The 26,954-nt window shown below is 38.7% G+C and overlaps 1 protein-coding gene and 1 pseudogene across 1 annotated transcript in view; one reads left to right on the forward strand and one right to left on the reverse strand.

Annotated features, from left to right (window-relative positions):
- STPG4 (sperm-tail PG-rich repeat containing 4) overlaps positions 1-26,342 on the forward strand; it is a 40,284-nt gene extending 13,942 nt beyond the window's left edge. The window contains exons 4-7 of the mRNA XM_006909618.3: positions 2,956-3,020; positions 3,237-3,291; positions 23,262-23,366; positions 26,028-26,342. Of these exons, the coding sequence (XP_006909680.1) occupies positions 2,956-3,020; positions 3,237-3,291; positions 23,262-23,366; positions 26,028-26,144 (342 nt within the window). The 3' untranslated portion in view covers positions 26,145-26,342. The remainder of the gene's footprint in view (positions 1-2,955; positions 3,021-3,236; positions 3,292-23,261; positions 23,367-26,027) is intronic.
- Positions 11,024-11,139, reverse strand: LOC112478086 (annotated as a pseudogene).
- Positions 26,343-26,954: the final 612 nt, after the last annotated feature.

The raw sequence follows: 26,954 nt of genomic DNA on the forward strand, positions 1-26,954 counted from the left end.
AGCTGAATAACATACGCATTACCTCATATAGTTACCAGTTTGTGTGTTTGATGAGAACAAGATCTATTATCTTCAGAAATTTCAAGTATACAATACAGTATTATTAACTATTATCACCATGCTGTACATTGTATCCCTAGAACTTATTCATCTTATAACTGAAATTTTGTACTCTTTGACCAACATCTACCCATTTCCAACCCTCTACCTCCCACCCCAGTTTCTGGCAACCACCATTCTACTGTTTCATGAGTACAAGCTTTTAGATTCCACGTGTAAGTGATACAAAATGTTATTTGTCTCTCTCTGTCTGGCTCATTTCACTTAGCATTATGCCCATCAGGTTCATCCATGTTGTTGTAAATGGCAGGATTTCCTTTCTTTTTATGGCTGAATAATAATATATATTTATATTATTGTTCATATATATTTATATATCACATTTTCATTATCTATCGTCCATAAGCATTTGTCCATTGATGGATCCTTAGGTTGTTTCCATAGCTTGGCTATTGTGAATAATGCTGCATTGAACACAGGAGTGTAGATATATCTTCTAGAAAACTGATTTTGTTTCCTCTGGGTATATATCCAGAGTGGAATTGCTGAATCATATGGGAGTTCTATTTTTAATATTTTGAAGAACTTCCATACTGTTTTCCATAATGACTGTACTATTTTATATTCCCCAAGAGTGCACAAGTGTTCTCTTTTCTCCACATCCTCACCAATATTTATTATCTCTCTCTTTTTTTTTTTTTTTATAATAGCCACCCTGACAGATGTGAGGTGATATTTCATTGTGGCTTCAATTTGAATTTCCTTGGTGACTAGTGATGTTGAGCACCTTTTCATGTACCTGTTGGCCATTTGAATGTCTTCTTTGGAAAAATGTCTATTTAGGTCTTCTGCTCAATTTAATTGGATGATGATGATGATGATGATGATGATTTGCTATTGAGTTATATGAGTTTCTTATATTTTTTAGATATTAACACCTTATCAGATATATGGTTTGCAAATATTTTCTCCCATTTCATAGGGTGCCTGTTCATTTTGCTGATGGTTTCCTTTGCTGCGCAGAAGCTTTTTAGTTTGATGTAGTCCTACTTGTCTTTTTTTTTCTTTGTTGCCTGTGCTTTTGGTGTTAATTCCTGAAACTTGCTGTCCATCCAAAAAGAATTATTGCTAAGACCAATGTCAAGGAGCTTTTCCTCTCTATGTTTTCTTCTATGAATTTTATGGTTTTGGTCTTACATTTAAGTATTCAGTCCATTCTGAGTTAATTTTTGTGAGTGGTATAAGATAGAGATCTAGTTTCATTCTTTGGCTTGTGGATATCCAGTTTCCCCAATGCCATTTATTTATGTCCTTTCCCCATTATGTATTCTTGGGTGCCCTTGTCAAAGATTAGTTGACTGTATATGTGTGGGTTTATTTCTGGACTCTGTATTCTGTTCCCTTGGTCTATGTGTTTGTTTTTATATTGGTATCATATTGTTTTGATTACTATAGCTTTGTACCATAGTCTGAAATCTGGAAGTGTGATGCTCAAGCTTTTTTCTTCTTTTTTAAGATTGCTTTGACTTTAGGGTCTTTTGTGGTTCCATATCAATTTTAAGATATTTTTTTCCTATATGAAAAAAGCTATTGGAAATTTAATAGGCATTTCACTGTATCTGTAGACTGCTTTGAGGCATCTTTTCGATTATTTGTTGGCCATTTCTATGCCCTCTAGGGAGAAGTGTCTGTTCAGGTCCTCTGCCCATTTTTTGATTGGACTGTTTGTTTTTTTTGTTGTTATTGAGTCATATGAGTTCTTTGTATATTTTGGATATTACGCCCTTATCAGAGGTGTTGCTTGCAAATATATTTTCCCATTTGGATGGTTGTCTCTTTACTTTGTTGACGGTTTGACTTTGCTGACTTTGTTGGATGGTTGTCTCTTTACTTTGTTGACGGTTTTGTCTGTTTACTTTGTTGACTTTGTTGCTAAACAGAAGCTTTTTAGTTTGATGTAGTCTCATTTATTTATTTTTGCTCTTTCTTCTCTTGCCTTTGAGGTCAAATTCATAAAATCCTCTTTAAGCCCAAGTTCCTTTAGTTTAGTTCCTATGTTTTCTTCTATGTATTTTATTGTTTCAAGTCTTATATTCAGGTCCTTCAACTGATTTTTTAATGTTCTTTTTTTATCTTGTAACTGTACTGCATTTATTGATTAGTTCTAACAGTTTTTTTGGTGGAGTCTTTAGGGTTTTTTACATATAAGATCATGTCTTCTGAAAACAGGTTCAATTTTACTTCTTGGTTTCCAATTTGGATGCCTTTTATTTCTTTTTTTCTTGCCTAAATACTCTGGCTAGAACTTCCAGTGCTATGCTGAATAGGAATGGAGCAGGATGGGCACCATTGTCCTGTTCCTGATCTTAGAGGAAGAGCTTTTAGCTTTTCATTGTTGATTAATGTGATGTTAGCTGTGGGCCACCGAGTTAGTTTTAATCTCTCCCTACTTCTCAAATCTCTAATCTGTTTTTTGCATTGATTATATTGTTTTATATTAGAATTGTTTATGTATGTGCCTTCTCACTTCTGCTGGTCAGGGACCATATCTCTTCCCTACCACATCTAGTGCAGTTCTTTACCCACAGAGCAGGCTCACTCAATCATGGTAAAATCGATTTGTTGAATCTAGTACATTTACGATATGATCAATTGTATAGCATTTTTCAATACATTATTTCAGGCATATGGTCATAAAATTCACCATGGAAAGTAAATATCTGTGGAATGTTTTGAAGCTCCACCTTTGAAAATGTACCTTTTCTACTATTAAAATAAAGAATAAATTATATAATGTATGGTCATAAAATAAAATTATGAATGACAGATAATAAAATGAAGTGAGTTTAAGACCTGTATTAATCTATTATTGGTGTCCTTGTCCATTCTATGTAGTCAGTTAAGCTTTCACCAGGGCAATATGATCTACTTCCTGCACCAGTTCCCAAGTACGCTTCCAGGTAATTATATACTTATTGAGTTGCTTTTAATAATTTCACTCATGCTTTTCTATTTACATGCTTAACAACCAATACTAATGGCTTTTAAACCTCACTTATGCCCATCACATCTAGCTTAGCACTTTAAAATATTTAATGAGAGATGGGAAATAAATTAACAAAGATCCTCACATAAAAAATAAATTTAGAAAATCATATCTTTTTTTTTTAATATAGGAGCTTTGTATTTCGTTCTACAGTTCAAAGATTTCCAACAAGCTGCTTCACTCCTGTAAGTATATTGTAGACAGTTAACTCATGATGAATTTGATATTTAAAATATGCAGTGATTCCTTCTGATATGTCGAGATTAACGTTTTGCTCATCATAGTAGGTAAGCAATGAATGATTATGGAATTGATTTAAGATATACTTAAAGTATACCTGAAGATATACCAGGGATTTCAATGTAAGTTACCCATGTGTGTGTCAATTTACAGAAGAAAAGTAAAAGTTCCTTTACTTTCTCTAGGTCTTGACTCATACCACCTTCTCAGTCATCCCTAGTCACCTGTTCAGAGTTTCCTGTTTCCACCCTGCTTCTTCGATTTATTTTTCTCCATAGCACTCATCACCGATACACTTACTGCATTAAAATTTTTACCTATCCCATTTTTATCTGTCTCCTCTACTAGAATGTAAGCTTCATGATGGTTGGGATTTTTGTCAGTTTTTGTCCTGTATACTTAGAACCTAGAAAAATGGCTAGCATGTATTATTTATTGAATTAACTAATTAATAAAATCATCAGATATATTAAATAAATCATTGTATTAACAACAAAGAGGAAAGATATCTCTAAGTTCTTTTCTTTTAAAAATGTGAAAATGCTTTCCTGTTTCTAAAAATTTTCAAATACATGTACATGTGTTATGATAAAAATGAATTCTTTTAGATAAGTGACCAGTAAGATACCACGAGATAAATAATTATATAAATATTTAGAAAGAATGAGAAAATATGAAATTATTTTGGGATGATTTGATAGACTATAGTTATTTATTTGTAACTAGAAACTCAGAGGGGAAAAAATCGAACATCTGAAAGAGGGATTAAGATAACTGAGTTCAGAAACAGACCCTGGAATATATAAGATTTATATATTTGATAAAGATGGTATGACAGATCAGTAGAGAAAGGAAAAGATATTTTGTGCTTAATACTTGTTTAAATAACTTAGAATAAGCAAGTTGGATTTTTCTCATACCACATATTAAAATAAATTCCATGTAAAGAATTCAGTACTTTAGAAAACATAAAACCATAAAACCAGGAGAAAATATATTAGCACATATCTAATTTTAGGATAAGGCAGGTTTTCTGATATAATAGCAATGGACGAATTGCAAAGGAAAAGAAGTATTAGATTTGATTATATAACATTAAAATTTTTTTTGTGTGTATTAGAAAACTGTAAACAAATTCATAGGCAAATGCAAATTAGCAAAAATATTTACAACATACACGGCAGTTCAAGGGCTAATGGCCTTGTCTAAAATTCTCTTAATCTGTAGGAAAAACACCAGTAGAAAGTAAAACAGATAAAGGCCATGAATGGACAATTTGTAAAACAAGAAATTCGGATATCCAATAAAGGTGAAAAAATTTTGATGTCACTAACACATAAGTGAGAAACTAAAAGACTGGTTAAAAACTTTCTGTGTGGGGGTGGTATGGTAGGTTAAATATGGTAGGTCCCCGAAGGTATTTCCATGTCCTAATCCCCAGAATCTATAAATGTTTCCTTATATGGCAGAAACTTTGCAGATGTGATTATATTAAGTATATTGAGATGTAGAAATTATCCTGTATTATCTGGTGGGCCCTAAATGCAATTGCAAGTGACCTTGTAAGAGAGAGGCAGAGAGAGATTTGAGAAGGGAGGAGAAGGCAATGTGACCACGGAGTCAGAGATTGGAGTGATGTGGCCACAAGCCAAGGAAGGCAGCTGCCATCAAAAGCTGCAAGAGGCATGGAAAGGATTTATTCCTGGAGCCTCCAGAGGGAGAAAGGCCCTGGTGACACTTTGATTTCAGTCCAATGAAACTGATTTTTTTTTACTTCAGGCCTCCAGAACTATGAGAGAATATAATTCTGCTGTTTTAAGACACCAAATATATGGTAATTTGTTACAGTAGCCACGGGAAGCTAATATAGGTGGAGATTATTTCCAGGTGGGTTTCACAGTGGATGGATGGGGTGAGGACCAGGTTTTTCCTTTCAGTAGATCGTAAATGTTTGTATCTGTAGACCTTTTCTCTTTGACCCATTAGTTGCTTCTGAATGCCCCCTCAGCCTCCTGCCTGGGTTATAAGCCAGTTGTCAATGTTCTGGGAACTGAGTGGGATAAGGGGCTAGGAGCGGATGGGGCTCTCACTATTTGTAAGGTAGACGTTCACTTAATCTTCACTAAAGGCCCCTGTCCTCACAGTGCCTGGGGCTCCTGAGTCCAGACATCTGATGCAGTCTCCTCAGAAATGAAGCCATCTATTTTCTACAGGGATGTGGGATGGGTTGCTACTTGACTTCTGGAGAGAAGATGTTCAATGAATCCTCCTGCTTTCAGCTCCACCCTCACCCCCACCTCAGAGGTGCCTGATGCTAAACTCCCTGAGCTGTCCTTGGTGTCCGTGCAGCGAATCAGTCTGCTTCTCGTTGGCACGCCCTCTCCAGGCACTTAGCCTTTGATTTTCTCCACCCTGCCATGCCATGTCAGGTACCATTATTCCAGACTGTTTCACTTCTTCCAAAAACATGTTATCTCTGTTGGGTGTTGTCTCTTCTCTTTGCTCTTTGTGTATGTGTGTATGTTCGTGTATACAGGTGTGTATGTGTGGGGGAAAAGAAGATAGTTATGCCTGTTTTATTTGATAAGGAAAGAATGGAGATAAATGCATTGTGCAGTTGGCTTTGGCAGTAAGCAGTCAAGACACCACTTTTCTTCTCCACTGGGTGATATTGTATTTCCTTTGAAATACAAGCTTTAAATGAATGCCATGAGTTACTAAGGATTTGTTTACTCTTAGTAAAGAGACTCAACTAAAAATAATTTACTGTTAGCCTGGTATGGGAAATAGCACAAGGCAGTTGATTTTGCCTTTGTTCTCATGGCTTTTATGGAGAAAAGATTTTTGGAGATCCTTATTCCGCCATTTTCATTGATGTCACCTCATCTATTCCATTTTATAAACAAAAGTGATTCACTGATTTGGAACATCCTGTCCTTCAACAAAGTGAAAAGACTACTTTCATGAAAAATGTTCCAAGACAAAGAAATAGCCCAGGGCTGTCTTAAACATGCATTCCCAGAACAAACTTATGGGTTTGGTTCAGATCCACGAATTTGTATACATCAGAGAACAAACTCTTTTGATGCTAGCAGTGGGAGATGGTGGCGTGCAGTGTGAGTATGATAAAGAAATGATGCTTGCTAGAACATTATCTCAAACCTTCTTGAGATAAATGCATTACTCCTTAGTCTATTATAATATGCCATTCAGCCTTTATCTGAAAAACTATTTTGATTGATTTTATTCAGTTTAGAATGATAATTCGGTTTAAATTTTATCATTCAGTCTAAAAATTAGCATCATAGTCACAGAATTGTTAAGGATTCTTAGAACTGGAAGGAACTTTATAAATCTGCTGTTCCTACTGTTAGGATCAGCTTTGATGATAAGGCTGGCCATCATTCATTGAATGTTTTCTGGTGCCAGTGACAATCATATCCGGTTTCAATTAATCCTCACAGCAACTCGATGGGGTAGTATTTATCGTCTCTATTTGATAGGTCAGGAAATGGAAGTTAATTGCTTGAGGTCACACATTTATTAAGAGGTAGAACCAGAGTGTTAGCCAAGTCTATGGTAACCTCAAAACCTGACCTCTAAGCTGTGTTGCTAGTAAGTGAGCATGACCTTGTATGTTTAGAGTTGCTCTGGGTTCAAATCCAAGTGGCAGACATTCTGTTGTCTCTGGAATCACAAAATACCTGCTGATGACTGAGGGTTGTTCATGGGACCAGATTGGCCCACTTGACCCTCTTTGCAGTAGGATGATTGCATATGCAGGAGGCTTCTCTCTCTTGGAAGGGCCGTCTGCCAGCCTGCCTGTTAGGTCCCAATCATCTAAGATCCTTATGATGGATGAATGTAGCTTAGGCTCCTGCTGGGAACCTTGTACAATGGCTTTTTTTAACTGGCCATATTTTTTTCCTGGGACACTTTTAGGGTGTTAGAATTTTCAGTCTTTTCTCAACAAAGCCTTTTTGTAAAAAGCTTGACTCAACTGAGTATAGCTGACTTCAACAGAAGTTCTCTGTCTCTTCAATAAATCATCTTTTTTTTGGATGGCGATGTGTGTGAGGCCCAAAGGTAGGCATTGTTAAACATTCAAAGGCAAATGAGACATTTTATCAGTGTTCTTTCTGCCTTCCTGAAGGCCAGGTACCCTCTAAAGTCAATAACTCAACCAGTGAGTACACATTCCAGCTCACACAAACAAGAGTCTATGATTCACTTCACAATGCGTGTGTCAGACTGGTGTGGGACCAAACAGCTTAGCACGTACAACTTGAAGCAGGGTACCCAAAATTAGACAGTGACGACTCAAGTTTAAGATTATCTGTTGATAGAAACACATGTACTTTCTTCCTCCCAACAGCCATCTCCCAAATTTTCTGATGTGTTCACTTGTAAGCTTCCCAGCAAGTGCCTACTCCAGGCAGAGAAAGGAGATAAGAACAGGAGTAAAGAAAAGGCTTGCAGGAGGAAAGGGGCACTCACACCTGTCCCTTCAGAGCTTACATCCTAAGCAAAAGTCAGAGAAACTGAAGTGCCAGCTGACCTCTTAGATTTGGATCCAAGGGCTTTTCCATAAGGCATTCATTGTTTGAGAGGCCCAGAGGGAAATTTGTGTTTACATCTCCCCCACTCACTGTTGCAATGTCTGGAACTCCACAGTAGGGATCTTGATGTGAGAGCCTATGAGCTGAGACATGACGCCTGTGCCCTTTTGATTTAACTGTCGAAAAATCTTGCGAGGGGATTTTTCCTTTTGACATGTCCTCTTTTAAGTGCAAAATCTCCTAGGACAAATGTATTGATCCAATTTATACTAAGGTAATAGTGACTTATTAGATTATCTTCCCTCCCTCACCATGCTCTTAGGAATAGAGATGAGATGATAAGAATTAGGGTACCTGGGATAAAGGATGGAACTGAAAAAGAGGGGGAAATGTAAAGAAGGGGTTTCGATTTTTCGACATTTATATCTAAACTGTTCATTCTGTGCACAAAACGTGTGGTGTATTTTTAGACACGAACCTTTAGATGATTCCACAAAAGCATCTGCAAAACAAGGAAAAATAAGATTTACAAAGGGTTGCTATGCTGGAAATTTTCACAGACATTTTTCTTGTGAAATAGATGAGTCAGTTGATTCTTATAAGAGAATCTCATTTGACATAAATGTGAAGTAACAGTTTCAGGGAAAATCTACAAGAATGAATGTTAAATAGATGGAGTTTATGTTTCTGTGGGATAAACTGATATAGTGCAATTTGAATATACTAGCTTTATGTAATTATGGTCACAATAGCTATTTGATTTAAAGTTTATATTTTCTATGCTAAAAGTAATATATGGTTTTCTGCTCAATATGGCAAATTAGCCGTATACATCAATCTCCTCTTACTCTCAAATCCCAATAAAATAGTAGTAAAAGGATAAATAAATTCTCATGATTAAAGAGGAAAAAAGAGAAACATCGGCAAATGAGATTTTAACAATTTTTGGATGATAGAGATTAAGAAAGCCCCAGGCTAAAAAGCAAATGAAGTTTATTTAGAAGAGATGAGAACCTGTTTGTCCCTTAGAACCACGGGGTAGACAGGGACTAGGAGGGAAGGTAAGGAGAGACTTGTTATGCAACACCAGGAAATTAACCAAAACCGTGCATACATAGTAATTCGGATCCAGAAGTCCCCTTTTCTTTCCTCATGTGGAGTGCTGGCCTTTGGACATTTGACCCTCAGGCAAAAGATTGGTGGAATTTACCCTCTGGAAAAACTCAATGAGCCCAGGGGAAAGAGAGCCCCATCTTGACATTTAGGGAACCCCAGGAAAAACACTGGCTCATCATTCAATTGCTCGATCTCAACACATCCCAGCTACATACCTGAACTTCTACCAGGCAAATGAGAAAAGCCTCTAGCATCAATGAAAGATGGAGATAAATAGACAAAAAGATGGAAACCTGGTTGAAAACAGAATGCAGGAAATAGAGGGGGAATATTTTTTTTCTAAAAAAAAAAAATCCAATTAGTATCCACAGGGAGAGGAAAAGGGGAAAATTATTTTCAACTTAGAATTCTCTGTTCGGCTAAACTATCAATTGTGAAGACAAAATAAAGACATTTGCAAACACGCAAATCTCATAAAAATATCCTTTTCAAAGATGCCACTGTTGATAAAATGTAGTAAAACAGAGGAGTAAACCTAGAAAGAGGAAGGCATGAGATCTAGAAGAAAGCGGATCCACTCTAGTGAGAAGATGTCCCAGGTGGACCACTGTGCAATTGGCTGAGAGAGAAACCGGTCTACACTAAGAAAGCACCGAAAGAACTCCAGAAAGAATGTCGATTTTCTTCCTTTTTTTTCCTCTGCAGTTTTAAAAACATAGTCGTGATCATAATACACTATAATCTTATTTTCAATTAGCATGCGTTTAACTTTCATAATATTAGAAATTCTTTTAAACTTTATTTTTACTGGATAAGTAATCAAGTTATTACATCATAATTTATTCACCAATTCCCCTGTTGATGGTTAATCTCCTTTTCAATTATTCCATGTACAGAAATCTAAATATAACTTGACCCACTAAAAAAGACCTATTAAGGTGAACCTATTTTAAATAGAATCAAAATTTTGAAGTAGTCAATAAAGTTTGATTTGGACTTTACTTTAAAAAATTAAACTAAAAATTACAACATAAGATAAAAATATATCTTATAATTACAACTATGCTCGAATTCTTAAATTAACAAAGAAATTGTATTGATTTTAGTATATTTTTGACAATATTTTATAATAGTACAATGACATCTTTCACTTAATGTCTGACATTCTAATGAAATTACAAAAGACAAATTTTAGAAAAAATGTATGAAGCTTCTTCAGTTTTCTCAAGGGCATCTCCTCTGATATTTTGAGTCATTCTTTACCGAAGTGCCAATAGTGTCACAGCCCTCGTCCATCTTCTCTTCTTTGTTGTTAACTCGCCTAACTTTGTTGGATTCTATTGGTCAGTCTAAGACTTTCCCCATGATTTGGGCACTTCTCTATCACATTTATCAACTTCACGAAACCTTGCATTTTGGGGGTAAAATTTGCATTTTTACTTTGAAGTGGATTTGCATTTTATTTGCAATGTATTATTGAATACCATTTAAAATGAGGGAGAGAAGCTGACTCACAAAGACACTGACCTGGTGGAGGCCAGTGCTAAGCAGGGAGAGATGTTTGAATAGGGTATAATTTTATAAGTGGTCAGCTCATTGGAGAATTCTTTTGTGTTATGGCAACATTTGTTTACATTTAGATCAAAAGATTAACACTATGATAAGAAAATGCATAGTCTTTTCTAAATTTGGGCATCATTTTTATAGATTATCATAAATGAGATGTACGAGAGTAGAGATTATATTGCCAAACCCTTTTAAAAAGTATTACATTAAGATACATCTCTGCCAACAATCAAAACGGTGACCATCTCATGAGATCTTGCTTATTGTTATTTAAAAAATAATATTTGTTTATTTAATAGTAAAACAATGGTGTCTCATTATTTTCATTTAATCTAGGAGCTGAGGTTACACATTCCATTTATTTGTTAACCAGTTACTTGTGGTCGTTCCTGCATACTTTCTGGTCAATCTTTTTTTTTTTTTTCTTTATTATTTATGCCCGCAGCACCTGGTGTTCCTAGGTGGTCTCCCATCTAAGTACTAACCAGGCCCAACCCTGCTTAGCTTCTGAGATCAGACTTTGGGCTTGTTCAGGGTGGCATGGCCGTAGACCATGACTGTGGCTCCACTGGAGTGTGAACCCAGGACCTTCTGCGCTATAGAACCACGTCTTCTAGTCAGTCTTTACCCAGTTACCTATTGGGTGGAATTTTAGCATTCTTTTTTTGCTGATTTGTATAAATTCTATAATGAAAAGATATTAACACTTGTATTTGCTGATTTTTTTCAGGGATTTTGCTTTTTACTTTCATGCTTTTATATATACAGAAGTTTAAAATAGAAAATGTTTATGTCATAAAATTAGAAAGTTTGTCACCACCTTCTGGAGTGTAAGTTCCATGAAAGAAGGGTCTGTCTTATTTGTTAATGCCCAGTACCTAGCACAGTGCTCAAAGAATGTGTCGAATTAAATCAGCATATCTTTTCCTTTTTTATTTCTCCCACCACTTAAAAAATTCCCTCTAGAAGCATGATGTCCACTTACATGTTCTTTCATTTATTTGGCATTTTGACTTTTTTAAAAACTTGTAACTCTTTAATTCTTCTGAGATGTGTTTTGTGTGTAGTGGCATGGTAAGGTCATAGTGTCATTTGAGCCCTATTAACTTAGGACAGGTTCTCTCATTGTTGGTAGACATGAAACCTATAATCACCAGAAATCTGACCTGTCGATCTGGTGCAACATAGTACGACCTACAGACATTCACCAAGTCACTTTAAACCCTTTTGAGAACGAGGCAGGTTATAAAAGATGCATACATACAGGTGCACATCTCTTCCTCCTACCTTTCCATCATCCGTGAAAACTAGTCCATTGAAATTTGTTAATTATTTATGCATAAACTCTCCAGGAGCAGCCTATTGAAAAATTGAATAGACCATGTTAAGGCATAGCAGATTACTATATGACTTTTTAGTTGTAAAAAGTACATTAACTTTGAATTTGAAGATCCTCTAGGATCTTATGTGCCTGAAGTCCTCTCAGGAGCCATTTTCACTTGTTGAAAAATGCAGCCTTCTTGTTTGTGTCAGGGAATCAGTTGGTGAATTATATTTTGTCCCCGAAGTGTAGGTGGTTCTCAGGAGAATTAGTTGGAAGAGATTTATCAGGTTGGAAAATGGTTTTTAACCTTCAAATTACCAGTGTAAGGTTGTATACTTATCGACTATTTCAGTTATTGTTAAAATTATAATTGATTATGGGTCAGCATAATTGTTTTCTCCACAGGAAAAAACTGAGGAGGAGAGTATTTATGGGCGTATATTGGGATAGATGCCGGAAGACATGTTCTACCATAAGTAAAAAGGTACTTTTAGTACCCAGAGAATGAAATTGTATTGGAAACTCCTACCAGCCATTATTTACTTTTTAAATTAATTTACTTAATTAAAAGTCTTTACTTAATTAATTAATTTGCCACCATTTCCTTTTAGCACCTTGATAATAATGACCAAGCTCCAAACCCCAAAACCCAAAGGTCCAGTTCCCTCATAGCAGGGAACTAGATGAAATACTAGCCATTCTTATCCAAGCAAATTGAACAAAGTAAAATTTGTCATTTGTGATTTTCCTTCCCCTCACTCCTCCCTTTTATTTAACTGCTTTTATAAATGATCCAAATAAATCTCTTGACCTACCCTAAAAAATTACATGAATTTTGTTTCCTCCTGAATATGTTTCAAAATGTGGGCATTAAGGATATCAGATATTCTCTAAACGTCTTTGCACATATAGGGGCCACTGACGATATTATTTAATATTTCTATTAAGGTAAAGAGGAGTAAGGAAATTTTTCTTTTTCTCAATCTTTTTGCTCCCATATCTGCCTGGCATGTGGATTGTAGAGACTCGCTGCTTTTCTTGTCTATTGCTGGTGGGAGTACACACTAATGCAACCCCATGGAAAGCAGTTTAGCGGTATATATTAAGCTATAAAAACTGTTTATATCTTTTAGCCCACTAATTCCATTTGTAGAACATCTTGCTGAAGTAACAATCTTATATAGGGAAATATGCATCTATACAAAGATATCATTAAGGGATTATTTATAATAGCAAGATAACAACAGCCACAATTTAATATCCAACAGAAGGGAAATAGTTTAAAAATGTATTACATATCCACTCAAAAGAATATTTTATGACCATTAAAACAATTTTTAAAATTATAAAATAGCAACAAAATTTTATGATCTACTATCTAGTGAAAATGCAGGATACAGATAGAAATGTATATTATGATTAAAGTAATGTAAGAAAAAATTTGAGTATAAAAAACAGGAAATGCACCAAAACGCTTTTAGTGGCTGTGCTGGGATGCTGTGATTAAGGGTGGTGGTTTACTTTCTTTCTCTCTTTTCCATTTGTTTTATAATTTTTCAAAATATAATTTTTTAAAGTCAGAATGTGGATAATGTTTGAGGGAATATTTTGTTACTTAAATAAAAATAGTGCCACTTACTATTACTTAATCGAGACTCAGTCAGACATGTGATTTTGGGCTTCTAGTGATTTGCTGAGCAGTTTCTTTACAGTTATTATTTCTCACAGTTGTATATAAAATGAAAAATGAGACCTCCACATGTTTTCTGACGGTAGGAATAAAATTTTACAGTGTCAAATAAGAATGGGTTTCTTTTATTTAATGTCAGAAATATTTCAAGATGTTTCTGTATTTCTTAAAAACTGACAAGCCTATGAAGAATAAGGAAAGGATTAGATAAACAGGAAAGAGTCTGAACAGATACAAATGAGTGTTATATGATTTGTCTGTTATAGTTACATTTAGTAGAAGTTTGAAAAGGGGATAGAAGATCTGTGGCATACTCTCTGCATTAAAACTAGCATTATGAAAGAATGCTGAATCATTCCAGCTGTTTTTGCATTTAAGGAGTTAGTTCAATTAAAAACTAAGCCAATAAAGGGAAACAAAAGCAAAGATAAACAATTGGGACTTCATCGAACTAAAAAGCTTCTGCACAGAGAAGGAAACCAGTAATAAAACAAAAAGACTACCTACTAAATAGGAGAATATATTCACGAATGATATATCCGAAAAGGGATTATATCCAAAAATATATAAGGAACTCATACAACTCAATCACAAAAAAATAAACAGCTTGATTAAGAAATGGACAGAGGACATGAGGAAACATTTCTCCAGAGAAGACATACAGATGGCCAACAGATATATGAAAAGATGCTCAACATCACTAATCATCAAGGAAATGCAAATCAAAACAATGAAATACCACCTCATGCTAGCCAGAATGGCTATTATTAAAAGGTCAGAAATAACATGTGTTGGCAAGGATGGGGAGAAAAGAGAACTTTGTGCACTGTTGGTAGGTCTGCAAATTGATGCAGCCACTATAGAAAATATTATGGAAATTCTTCAGAAAACTAAAAATAGACATAATGTATTCCATTTTTGGGTATTTATCTGAAGAAAATGAAAACACTAACTTGAAAAGATTTATGCACCCCCGTGTTCATTGCAGCATTATTTGCAATAGCCAAGATATGAAAGCAACCTAGGTGACCATCGACAGATGAATGGGTGAAGGAGATGTGGTATATACATACGATGGAATAGTATGCAGCAATAAAAAGAATGAAATCTTGCCGTTTGCAACAATATAGATGGACCTAGAGTGCATTATGCTAAATTAAATAAGGCAGACAGAGAAAGAGAAATACAATATGGTTTCATTTATATGTGGAATCTAAAAAAAAAAAAAAAAAAAAGAACAAACAAGACAAAACAAAAGCAGATTCAGAAACAGAGACCAAAAGGATGGTTTCCAGAGGGGAGACAGACTGGTGAAAAGGTAAAAGGGAACATAGTCAATAAGGTTGTGATAAGTTTGCCTGATGACAGATGATTACTTAGAATTATTGAACTATTATTAGAATTATATTGTATACCTGAAACTAATATAACTAATATAATATTGTATACCAAGAATACTTTCTCTCTTTTTTTCCCCAAGAATACTTAAATAAAATAAAAATAAACTACGAAAAATTTCCAGCTAGTTTAAAATGTCATGAGGAGCAGGAAAATAATAAACACAGTCAGATTAAATAAAGCCAAACAAATTGATTTCTGCTTGAATGGAATCTGAAAGTTAAGTTGATTTAAGCAGGTCTCAGTCTCAATTTCCTCAAAGATGACTTCACTTGTAGGTATCATTTTTGGGAAAATATAACCTTTCAAATATAGTTACAGATGTACTAGGATTTTAAAGAAAAAGATAGCCTGGCAATTTTTCTTTTTAAAAAATGTGTGCAACTTTTCCAATGGTACTAACACCATTGTTTTTAGTCATAGATCCCTGCCTGGCTGTGAGTGTGAAGAATTTCCTGTGCTCCTTTCTTACAACAATATCTTGACACAGAACAGGAAAAAGAGAATGTGTTAGGATTTTTTTCAGTTGCAAGTGACAGAAACTTCTCCTGAATTAGTTTAAGCAAAAAATAAAACCATAAAGGTGAGGTGGAACTTACTGGTGCACGTAGCCTCTGGCAAGTGGCCACTGATTTACCTTTCTCTGTCCTTTGGACATGCTCTCTCCATGAGCTAGGGAAGACCACTTCCGGCAGCCTCAGATGCACACTTGCCTGTTTAGCACGGGTGTATGAAAAGGCAGGTTCTTCTGATTAGCCAGGTGATAGTCCTGTGCCTGACCCTGGTCTAATCACTGACAGGGAGTAGGGGCATAAGTTCCTGAGCAGATGTAACTACCTGAGATTTCTAACGATGGTGGAGCCTTTTCTGCTCCCAGGGTCATGTAGAAAAGGGAGATGGGCCAGTGAACACCTGCAGCAATTCTGAATTACCTGGGGGTCCCTGGCACATGCGTTCCTGTACAAGCTGCACCTTTAGCATGGGCAGGGTTGTGATCACTCAGTGTTACCCCACTGCACAGCCCTCTACCCGGAAACCCAGACTGCCACGTTTCTCTCTTGGCAATAATAAACAATATCGAGCTAGACTTCCGAGGTATGTCGATTCTTAATTTGAATAAGTTTTGGCCCCTGACAGATTTGCTTCTATCCCACCTACCAATATGCATGTCTCCTTTCTTTTTCCTCTGAACATGTAGACTAATAGTTACAGAATTCTAGAAGTCCCTGAGTCAGATACACCCTGCCACCCTCCTCCTCCTGAATTCCCAGAGAGACAATTCCGGCTTCTCTCTGTGCCCACTCCCCCCACAGAATTCTACCCTCCTTGCAGGGCCATTCGTTTTCTTTTTGGCACAAAGTATTTCTCCTCTCACACTCATCCCACCAAATTTTGGGGAGATCATTTTTATCATCCCGTGTAGTAATTTCAGTTTACGTGATATATTACTTACGTTTTACATGTGTATCTACAGGCATTTGGGGCCATGAATTTTATTTCTGACCCTTTCTTCAAATATGATTCATTGAAGGTTGTTTGTGCCTAGGATCAATGGGGACAGACTATGTGCTTGTTCTAAGTTCCCTTTAGCTTTATGATTAAAAAGTAAAACCAGCTTAGAACCAAGTACTGACACCTCCCAGCACAGAGAAGCAGGATCAATAACTGGCTCTGGTTCCCACAGCCAAGGTGCTAAACCATTTGCTTCTAATCTCCTGAGCCTCGCTTTCTCTTCTGTTAAATGGAGGTAATAGCGTTTCCTACACTGTTATGAAGCCGTTGTGAGGATAAATGAGAGTGAGTATGTGAGCTAGAGGCGAGGCAGGTAGCGGGCAGCTCTCTGGCAGTGCCCAGGGTCCCGGGGGCACTGGCAGGGCGAGGCCGTGGGGACTGTCAGTTGAGCCCGCTTCAGAGCAGGCTGGAGAGGCACCCTGTTAGACCAGCACACCTGCCTGTGAACAGAAAGGCTTCTTCTGGAGGCTGAAGACTTGCAGGAACTGGAATACAAGGGTGGTGACATTTAACATTTTACTTCTGCAATTAAATTGTAAAACCATTCTTAGTGTTAATACATGTGTAAAAAACAATGATGTGGTAACTGTTGAGAGAAAGCCGAATTTCATATCCCTAACTGCATTCTTGATAGAAGCCTATGCACTATTATTTTATTTAAAAATTAAAAATTTTTAATTAATTAGTTAATTAATTAATTTGTGATGCAGTGAATTTGTCCCTACAGCATTAAACATCCTCCTCTCTGGGCTTGCCCTGAAGGCCCTGGCTATTTTGGCCTTCTCTAACCTTTCCTATTACGTACTGCTTCCTGTACAAACCCTTCTTCCATCCTTTTTACTATGTCAACTCTTCCTTTTGGTTCTTTAGGCTTCTGCTCAAATGTACTTCCTTAAGGGCTTCTCGGTCCCCTCAGGCCAGATCAGTTTACCCTCTTATATGCTCTCTTTTTGTGATACTCCACACATTTGTCATTATATTTTTTTGTAAGGTATGTATTCGCTGCTAGAATATAAGTCCCACAAGAGTGGGAAACATGTCTATCTTTCAACTAAGACTGATTTCTGCTGCCAGTAACAAAGACCCCAAATAACAATATTGTAAATAAGATAGGAACGTGTTTCTCTCTTATATAAAGTGCCTGCAGTAGGTAGCTTAGGGCTGGTGTGGCAATTCCACAGTATCCGATTTCTGTGTGCTGCTCTGCTAAGCACAGCTTCCATTCCCATGGCGTCAGAGAACCGAGAACATGGGACCAGCTAATAGGCAGGAGGGCAGGGAAGATGGACAAGCTGCCTTCTCCTTAAGGATGCTCCTTGGAATTTGCATATACCTCTTCTACCTCCATCCTATTAGCCAGAAATTAGCCACGTGGCCACACCTAGCTGCAAGGGAGCCTGGGAAATTAATTTCTATTCTGGGTAGACATGTGGCCAGTTAAAAATTGTTCTAATACTCAGAAACAGGAAAACAGATATTGGGAAATAATCATATACCACTGTATTTCCAACTCCCAACACACTGTCTGGCACATTGTGTATTAGTTGAATGAAGAACTGAACACTTGTATATTTATTTGCTAGGGCTGTTGTAACAAAGTACTACAACCTGAGTGGCTTAAACAACAGAAATGTATTGTCTCACAGTTCTAGAGGCAAGAAGTCCAAGATCAAGTTGCCAGCTGTGTTGGTTCCTTCTGTTCCATGCTTCTCTCCTAGCTTCTAGTGGTTTGCTGGCAATCTTTGGCAAGACCTCTGCCGTCATCTTCACACAATGTTTTCCCTGCGTGCGTGTCTCTGTGTCCAAAATTCCCCTTTTTATATAAGACGCCTTTCATATTGAATTAAGGCCCATCCTAATGACTTCATCTTAATGAAGTCTATCTGGAGTGATTCTATTTCCAAATAAAGTCACATTCTGAGGTACTGGGAATTCAAAAGTCATAGGACATGAATTTAGGGGAGACACCAATATTGAACATTATTCAATGCAACAAAAATTCATAGGATTTATGGATTTTGGGAGGACATAATTTGGCACGTACAAACTTGGGATAATTTCATCTACTCTCATGCAGTCTTTCAGAGAGGCACCTGGTACCTTTCAACCCCTGAGTGATGTTGTGTAGATTAGCCAGTTCCACCTCTCAGCCCTGGAGGAGGGGTGTGTCCAGTGGGGCGTGGCAGGACTTACCGAAGGCCTATAATGGTGCTATAATGGAGCACCATGGCCCAATAGGGGTCAGAACCAAATAAGCTTTTTCATGATATAACAGGAACCCAGGAGCACGCCAGAAAAGTCAGTAAATGGAAAGCTCCAGCCCTTGGTAACATCCTGTGGCCCACTGAGATCACACAGGCCAGATACACCTGGTTTAGAACCTTGGAGCCAAGCGGCTAGCTCAACCCCACTCAGCACCACCTCGGCTCCTCACACCTTCATTTATTCTGTCGGAGTGTTTTTGTTTGGTTCTGCCTCTGTCTCTCACTGGACTATAAACTCCTCTGAAGTTGAAGATAATATTTTATTTATCTGCTAACCCCTCCTGTTCCTGTTGGTTAAGGTTTCCCTCAAGTAGAGACTCAATTAAATAGGACTTTTTCAAAGGGAAGGGAAAGATATTATCATCTTGTAAGGAGAGTTGAGATGTAATCATGCCCCAAAGCAGAGGCAAGGGTACTGTGAAAGGTTTCCTGTAGTTCCTTTTGGCAGCAGACTCTAGTAAGGTGATAGTTCTGTTCTCCTTCAGCACCTAATGTCAGTGCTCTTTCAAAGGTTTAGCTTCAGGAAACCTAGACTTGCGAAAGCATGGCCCTGACAATAGCAAGGTTTAAGAAATGGCCCATCCAATTTGTGCAAGATGTGCTCTGAACTGCATGATGGACCTGAGTGCCGGCTTTCCGCACGTAATGTGGACCAAAGCTCTGGGTCACGTTCAGTGATCACCAGTAAACTTGGGAGCAGAGTTCCCAACCTCCAGGAAGAGCAGGACACAGTTCAAAAGGCCTTGTTTTAAACACCCTTCTACTGAACCAGATCTGTTTCTCAACATGCACTCAGAGCCATCCTGGACAGTGTCCCCCTCCCTAAAAAATCACATGTCCTTGGATGGGGCAAAAGCCAGGACTCTACTGGAGCTGTTTGCCTTGCCACTGCAGGCCCCTGGCCTGAATTACTTCTCACTTAGAACAGCATTCCTCTGGCTTCTGGAATATGAACTCAGGCCTGTAGCCACTTCCCTAATGTTCCCACTTAAAAGATTTCATCATCTGATACATGTGGGGCAAATAGCATTCAGTCATTTCTTTCTGCCTCAAGTCTTAGTCCCTTTGATTCAAGTGACTAAGCCCATGCAGAGAGGCTGCTAAATGGCACAGGCACACGTCGGTGCTTCGCCAGGCCTGGCACCTGGACTCCCAAGGAGCTCATGACTTAGAAACTTAGAAATGAAAGCCACATCAGGCTTGGTGCATGCAGGTGGTGGTATTTCCTGGCCATCCTGCAGATAGCCAGACCTTTGTGGTGACGGAGTCAGCACCTTTTGCACCAGTTACCTCTGTGGCTTGAGAGTACTGTGCTTATTATGGCCAAACCAAGGGAACGTTGTACAAACTGTTCCTGTCTGGATTCCCCTGGATTTCTATGCCTTTGTTTTTGTGGTGGCTCAGATTTCTCCAGTGGGAGTGTAGAGGTCACTGCATACAGAGAACCTCACCCTGATAGCGATCTCTGTCCCATGTATGCATTGATTTGAAAACATTACTGTTTTCATCTTCCTGCCATGTCGTAAAATTATGAGACACAGCCATCCCTTGATTATCAGACTTGTGCTTGGCTGTAATAACAGACTCCATTCATGGTGGAGTAATTGAGAATGGAGCTCTAATTACACTGCTGTGCCAGCCACAGGAAGGAACAGGAGAAAGGCTTGTTCTTTTTCTTTTTTTAAATGCCAATTTATTTATTTATTTTTCATACTATATATACATAATTTTTTTTTAGCATTTTATTTTTTTTATTTTCCTCTTCTCTTTTGGTAACCACTAGTCCATTGTCCATGTCCATGAGTCTCTGTTTGTTTGTCCTGTTCATTTGTTGCTTTTAGGTTTATATTCCACATATGCGATATCATGTGATTTTCAACCTTTTCTGTCTGGCTTATTTCGCTTAGTATGATTATTTCAAGATCCATCCATGTTGTTGCAAATGGCACTATTTCATATCTTCTTATGGCTGAGTAATATTCCATTGGATATATGTACCACAGCTTCTTTAGCCAATCATCTAATGTAGGACACTTCAGTTGCTTCCATGTCCTGACCACTGTGAATAATGCTGTTATGAACATCAGTGCGCATATATCTTTTCGAATATGAGTTTTCAAGTCTTTGGAGTAAATACTGAGTAGAGGGATTGCTGGATCATATGGTAGGTCAATTCTTAGTTTTTTGAGGAACCTCCATACTGCTTTGCATAGTGGCTGTACCAATTTGCAGTCTCACCAGCAGTGTATGAGGGCTCCTATTTCTCTGCATCCTCTCCAGCATTTGTTATTACATGTCCTGTTGATTATAGCCATTCTAACAGGTGTGAGATGGTATTTCATTGTGGTTTGATTTGCATTTCCCTAATAGCTAGTGATATTGAGCATCTTTTCAAATATTCGTTGGCCATTTGTATGTCCTCTAGGGAAAAGTGTCTGTTCAGGTCCTCTGCCCATTTTTTTTGATTGGATTGTTTATTTTTTTGTTGTTATTGACTTGTATGAGTTCTTTGTATATTTTGGATATTAGGCCCTTTTTGGAGGCGTTGCTTGCAAATATATTTTCCTATTTCAATGGTTGCCTCTTTACCTTGTTGATGGTTTCTTTTGCTGGAGAAAGGCTTGCTCTTGAACCCTGTGGAGGGTCTGCACTTGGACGCTTGTCTCGCCAAATCCGTTGGGCTAATTTGTGGCCTGGCCTTACCTGTTATGAGGATGTTATGAAACACATTTCTCTGTTGTAACCTTCTGTGCGTTTTTTGTTTTTGTTTTTTCCTACTCCCTTTTCTCCTTTACTCATTGTCTGTATTTATTTATATATACATTAGGTGTAATTTTTTTTCAAATTTCAAGAGCACTGAAGTCCATTGTAGAAAAATTAGAAATGCTGATAAGCAGAAAAAATAAAAATAAAAAAGTTTCTTTTTACTCAACATGCCACCACCTAGAGAAAACTACTGTCAGTGAACGTTCCATTCCCAGTTTTTTCATGCACATTTTTTTAAGCTTCCATTTTTCACTTAACGATATTTTGGGGTAGCTTTTATGTCCACAAAAGTTCATCAATGTGGGACGGCTGGATGGAAGAATCACAATTTATTTAACCAAGTACACGTCATTGGCCATTTAGTTTATTTCCCATTGTCAACTTTTAGAAACAATGTTATAGTGAATGTCCTGTGACCAAGTATTTGCACACATTCTCAGTTGTTTTCTCAGGATGAATTCCTCCTACAGTGGAATTGGTGGGTCAAAATAATAAATATACATTGTCTTTAACTTTGTATTATAAAAACTTAAAATATATATACCACACAGACAGAATGCTGTGTTGAACCCTCATTTCCCCCAGTCCTGCATTGTGTAGAAACAGATCCAAGATGTCATGACAGAAAGACTTGTATCTGTCAAATAGCACAGGTCTTTGAAAATGAGAGAGGAAAAAAGTGAATTACTAGAAAATAAAACAAAAGGCTAACATCTTGTCTGCGTTATCCATTGTGTTGTTTCGGCCATTTCCATTTTCCCTGCTGTATCTAGGCTCAGGACCCATTTGTGTTCTGGCTTCCTGCAAGTCTTGTAAACGGTCTCTTTTTTCTTTCTCTCCCTTTGGATAAGTATATATGTTTTTAAGCTATTTCATAGCTTGCCAAATTGTGCTCCAGAAAGGCTAATGAAATTTATACTTCCACCAGAATCTTATGGGAATGTCCTTGCTGGTGGATAAAGTTTTAGTTTCCCCCTTTCTTTTCCTGCCTGTCTGCCTGACTGACTTCCTTCCTTCCTTCCTTCCTTCCTTCCTTCCTTCCTTCCTTCCTTCCTTAAAAACTTCCTTCCTCCTTCCTTCCTTCCTTCCACCTTTGTTAATTTTCTAGACCCCTCCCAGAATGTCATTGCTGTTTTAATTAGAATGTATTTGTTATTAATGAGATTAAAGCCCTCCCCCCATTTCCTCACTGAACGATTGTATGTCCTCTTTGCGAACAGCCTTTTGCTAAATTTTCTATTGAGATGTTCATCTTTTTTAAATTGTGTTCATTTGATCTCATAGCATTGTATTTATGTCAGTGAATTGCTGTGAGTACTTGTTTGGGCTAAGATAACATATATTACATTTGTGTGGACAAACAAGTGTGTTTTATAAAGCTAACAGCTCAGAACAGCAAATTACTATTAACGGTCAGAGAAACAAGTGTGGGGGAGGCATGCCAGTGTGGGGAGGGGCCCAGGCAGGGACAAAGGGAGACTTGCAGGTCACTTAATCATCAGTTTTCACAGTCATCCACCAGGCAGATAAAATAGATAAAGCAGGTATTTTCCCCATTTTACAATGATTTGTGTGGCAGGGCACACCTTTTCAGCCCAAATCCAGGAGTTTTTCTACCATATCACACTGATTCATATGTTTATTTATAGAAGGCAAATAAAGCATTAAAATATATCAATATTAGTAAATATGAAACACTTTTTTTTTTAATTTTCTATAGCGTGAAGGTCCAGGACCAGGTTATTATGACTTGAAAATACCTTCGACAACTTCTGTTAGTTCTTGTTTTCAATCCAAAGTACCTCGATTCTTGCCCGCCTGTTCAGTAAGTTTTCTAAAAGGCAGAGAGTATCATTGTAAATTTTGTGACAGTGTGTTGGGGGGCAATGGGGGTGGGATGGGGTGTATTATACTTACATACAATTTTAGTGTATATAAAATTACTTGTCAAGGCAGCAAAGAGAATAGAGCTCAAATAGCTGGCAAACCCTCTGCCAGCTTTAGGCTCGGAGGGACTCCAGGCCTGAAGACTACTGCTGAATTATGGGTCCAGATGAGAACAACCAGCACAGTAATTAGCTATCCATGTTATGACCTGGATGCTTTGTGGAGAAATACTTTTAATGAATTGAGGCAGGCAGGGGACAGTGGCTGCCCCCATCCATCCAGAACTGCCTTTCTTTGTGTGTGTGGCTTCTGAGAGCAAAAAGTGAGAGCAGAGACACTATTATTGAACCAAAGGGGACCACTAAGACATGAATAATCATTCTGCCCCAAGAACTCAGGACAGACAGAGAAGAGGCTCAAGTCTATAGAGAGATATAAAGAAGGTAGAATCTGAGAGTATGCGAGAACCTCGAAGGCCTAGAGAAGACCAAGGAAGATCTCGAAAGCATAACATGGAGTTATAAACAATGGCTTTTTTTTTTTTCTTAAATTCTAAAAGACAGTTTTAATTCCCATGGCCTTGGTGTTTCCAGCATGCACCCCAGTCTGAAAGTCCCCCAAACTCGCTGGTATGTAGCCTTATTTGGAATGGTTGGGAGACAGCAATACAAATTCTGCCTATAAGGAAATGGGCCCACCCTGGGAGATGAAGGAAGGGGGCTGAAGCTGGGCAGAGGGTAGGAGAGGGCTAGTACTGCCACTGTCTGGGCCTGCAGGTTACCTCTGCAGCCCTACCTGTGGTATCTCAGGCTCTCACCTTCAGGATCTCGCTCCAGAGCTGCTGACTGCAATGTCGGGTAGTATGCTCTTTATCTGGAGGTATGAATACTGGGGAGGCCCTGCCAGTAAAAGTAAAAATAGACCGACAACAGGAGACCAGTAGATCCCTTCAGCAGATCCTCATACCCTAGTGGCATCACCATGGTCCAGACACAGATTTTTGTCAGAATTCACAGGGCTGAGCATGCTGAGGAAGTTGGAGTCATGCTAACCAATCTCCTAGGGAAATGATCAAGAGGCCAGAAGGTGTAATATTAATTTACAAGTGTTAGAGGCCACTGCTCTGTGGAGTGTCTCCCATTATAGGAAACTGTTTATGGAAGCCAAGGACAACCAGGAGTTTGCTTGGTGACAGTGAAATCAGGGCTGGGAGATGGAGCCGGTTGTTCTCAAGGTCTGAGAAACAGAGCTGGCAGCCTCCTGAGGGGTGGCCTTGCGGGGCCCAGGCCCGTAAGCCTCCCGTCCTGTGGGCTGGCCACCCAGGATTCCACACGCAAGCTGCTTCCTCATGAACAGCACTAATAAAGGCTTCAGCTTCTTTTGACATCCGGCCAGGACTTGATGAGATTTCCAGGCTGCTCCTCTGCCTTTGGCAAGAGAAACATCCTGTCATTTACAGCAGCTTCTGCAGGCAGCTGACCTCATCTACGCTGGGCTGACTCTCTGTCCCACCATCAGGGTAATCCAATTTCCACTCTCACTGTCCCCTGAAGAGATAACAAAGAGCAAGAAAGAAAGAAAGGAAATGACAAGAAGGTGGTAACAGGGAATAATGCTAGCGGTGGTAGCTAACGTGTGGAGCACATGGCTGGCCTGGCTTGGTGCTCTGTCCTGGAGGACCTCACTGAGCCTCAGAACCTCATTGGATGTGAGACGCCGGGGAAGCCCATGGCCCAAGGTCACACCCAGCCATCGAGTGGGACTAGGACCCGAACTTAGGCCTACCTGACAATAAAACACTTCCGTTAACCATATACAGAGACACTTGTGTCTCTCCGACAACCCAAGAGAAAATGCCTTTGGGTTTTGAAAATGTGTGTGTGCATCCCAGCATGCAACACGTTGACTTGAGAAATTGAAGTCTTAGCCTTTGAAAATGACAGTCATTTGCATTTTATCACTATAGAAGAGAAGCTTTGTTTAAATAATTGGTACAATAATTTTTAAAAGAATTTTATCAAGTAAATTTTATCAATTTTATCAACACTTTTAAAAAGTAGAAGTTGTAGATCCCTTGAGAATACTTCTGACCCTGGGGTCCATAGACCCTGGCAGAGAAACCTCTCATTACATCATGCTGGGTCAACAACAGAAACACGTGAGTTTGGACTTTTGAGATCAACCATCCAAGTCGAGAATCCGTTCTCTCCAACCTCTTACCACTAGACCGAGGTCACTAGGGGAGAGGACTATTGCATTTCCAGGGGCAGGAACTCCCTGGGTGGAGGGTCCGTTAGAAGAAAGTGTGCCTTGAGGTGCAAGTGACATGTGAGCTGCCTCCCCCACAGGTCTAGGTCGTCACTTGCTTCTCCACTGTCCCTCAGCACCTTTGCCTTCTTGGGGAGAGCTGCTGACAGGAGCAGGCCTCAAGGACACAGGCCAATGCAAAGGTGTCCCAGGCCTCAGCCCAGGCCGGTGTGGTCCTTGTCTTCCTCTGTGGAGATTTGCCAGCCACGGCGGCTCCAACAGTCAGGCTCGGGAGCCTCTGGGGTTTTGGTGTCTCGCTCTCATCAGTTCCTGTTTTCTGTTCTGTTTTCAGAAAACCCCAGGCCCAGGAGCATACACCTCTTCAGCACAATTCCCCAGGCAGCCCCGGACGATAGCCAAAATGGGGCGAGAACACAGCCTCTTCTTCAACAACACAGTTGGCTTTTAAAATAAAGCCATCTCGCTCCTAAGCTACTTTGAGTTTTAGCAAGTTCTTGTTAAGACAACTGTTTTGTGTACTCTTTGGAGGATTTGAGTCAGGACCTAGCAGATTGCCCAGGGTGACCATCCAGCCTGCTTATCTGGAATAATTCCAGCATAACTTTCAGTTCACTCTCAAAAGTGTCCTGGTTGAACAATAAATTATATGCTCAATCTGTTTATTATCAAAGAACGTATTCCTAGAGACTGTGCCTCTGGGCTGCCCTTTGCAGCAGCTCAGGTGGCCCTGGTGTGTCCAGGCTGTGCTCTGTGCAGCCTTGGGCTCTCCAGCTGAGTCTCGACTGTACTAGAGTTGTATGTAATACCTCCTGACCTCATGGAGACTTTCTTGGGGAAGAGGTGAGGGGTTGGCATTCAACTAAGGCCAAGCTGAGCTTGACAGGATCCCAACAGATGATTCTTTCTCTCTCTCATCTCCTTGAAAAGAAAAATATTTATTCAATCCAATGAGTATTCGTGATTTCAAGTCAAAAATATTTTGAGTATCTACTCTGTGCCAGGTATTGTGTTGGGGTTGAGGAGCGGGAGCTTAAAAGGTGAATAAGGCATGAGACTGAATTTGGGGAGGTTGTAAGAGAGACAAGGTCAGGAAGGTAGTCTTGGGTAGTCTTTGGCTTGAGGAAGTCTTTGAAAGCTGTGCCATATAGCTCATTCTGGTCACCTTGTGTTCGAAGCTCAGGGGCTGCCCTCACGCAGATGGCAGTTCCACTGAGAAGACAGGCCCTATAGGGTCTCAGGAACCTTTGAAATTACTGTG

Source organism: Pteropus alecto, unplaced genomic scaffold (genome assembly GCF_000325575.1).
Source record: "Pteropus alecto unplaced genomic scaffold, ASM32557v1 scaffold131, whole genome shotgun sequence".
NCBI lineage: Eukaryota > Metazoa > Chordata > Mammalia > Chiroptera > Pteropodidae > Pteropus > Pteropus alecto.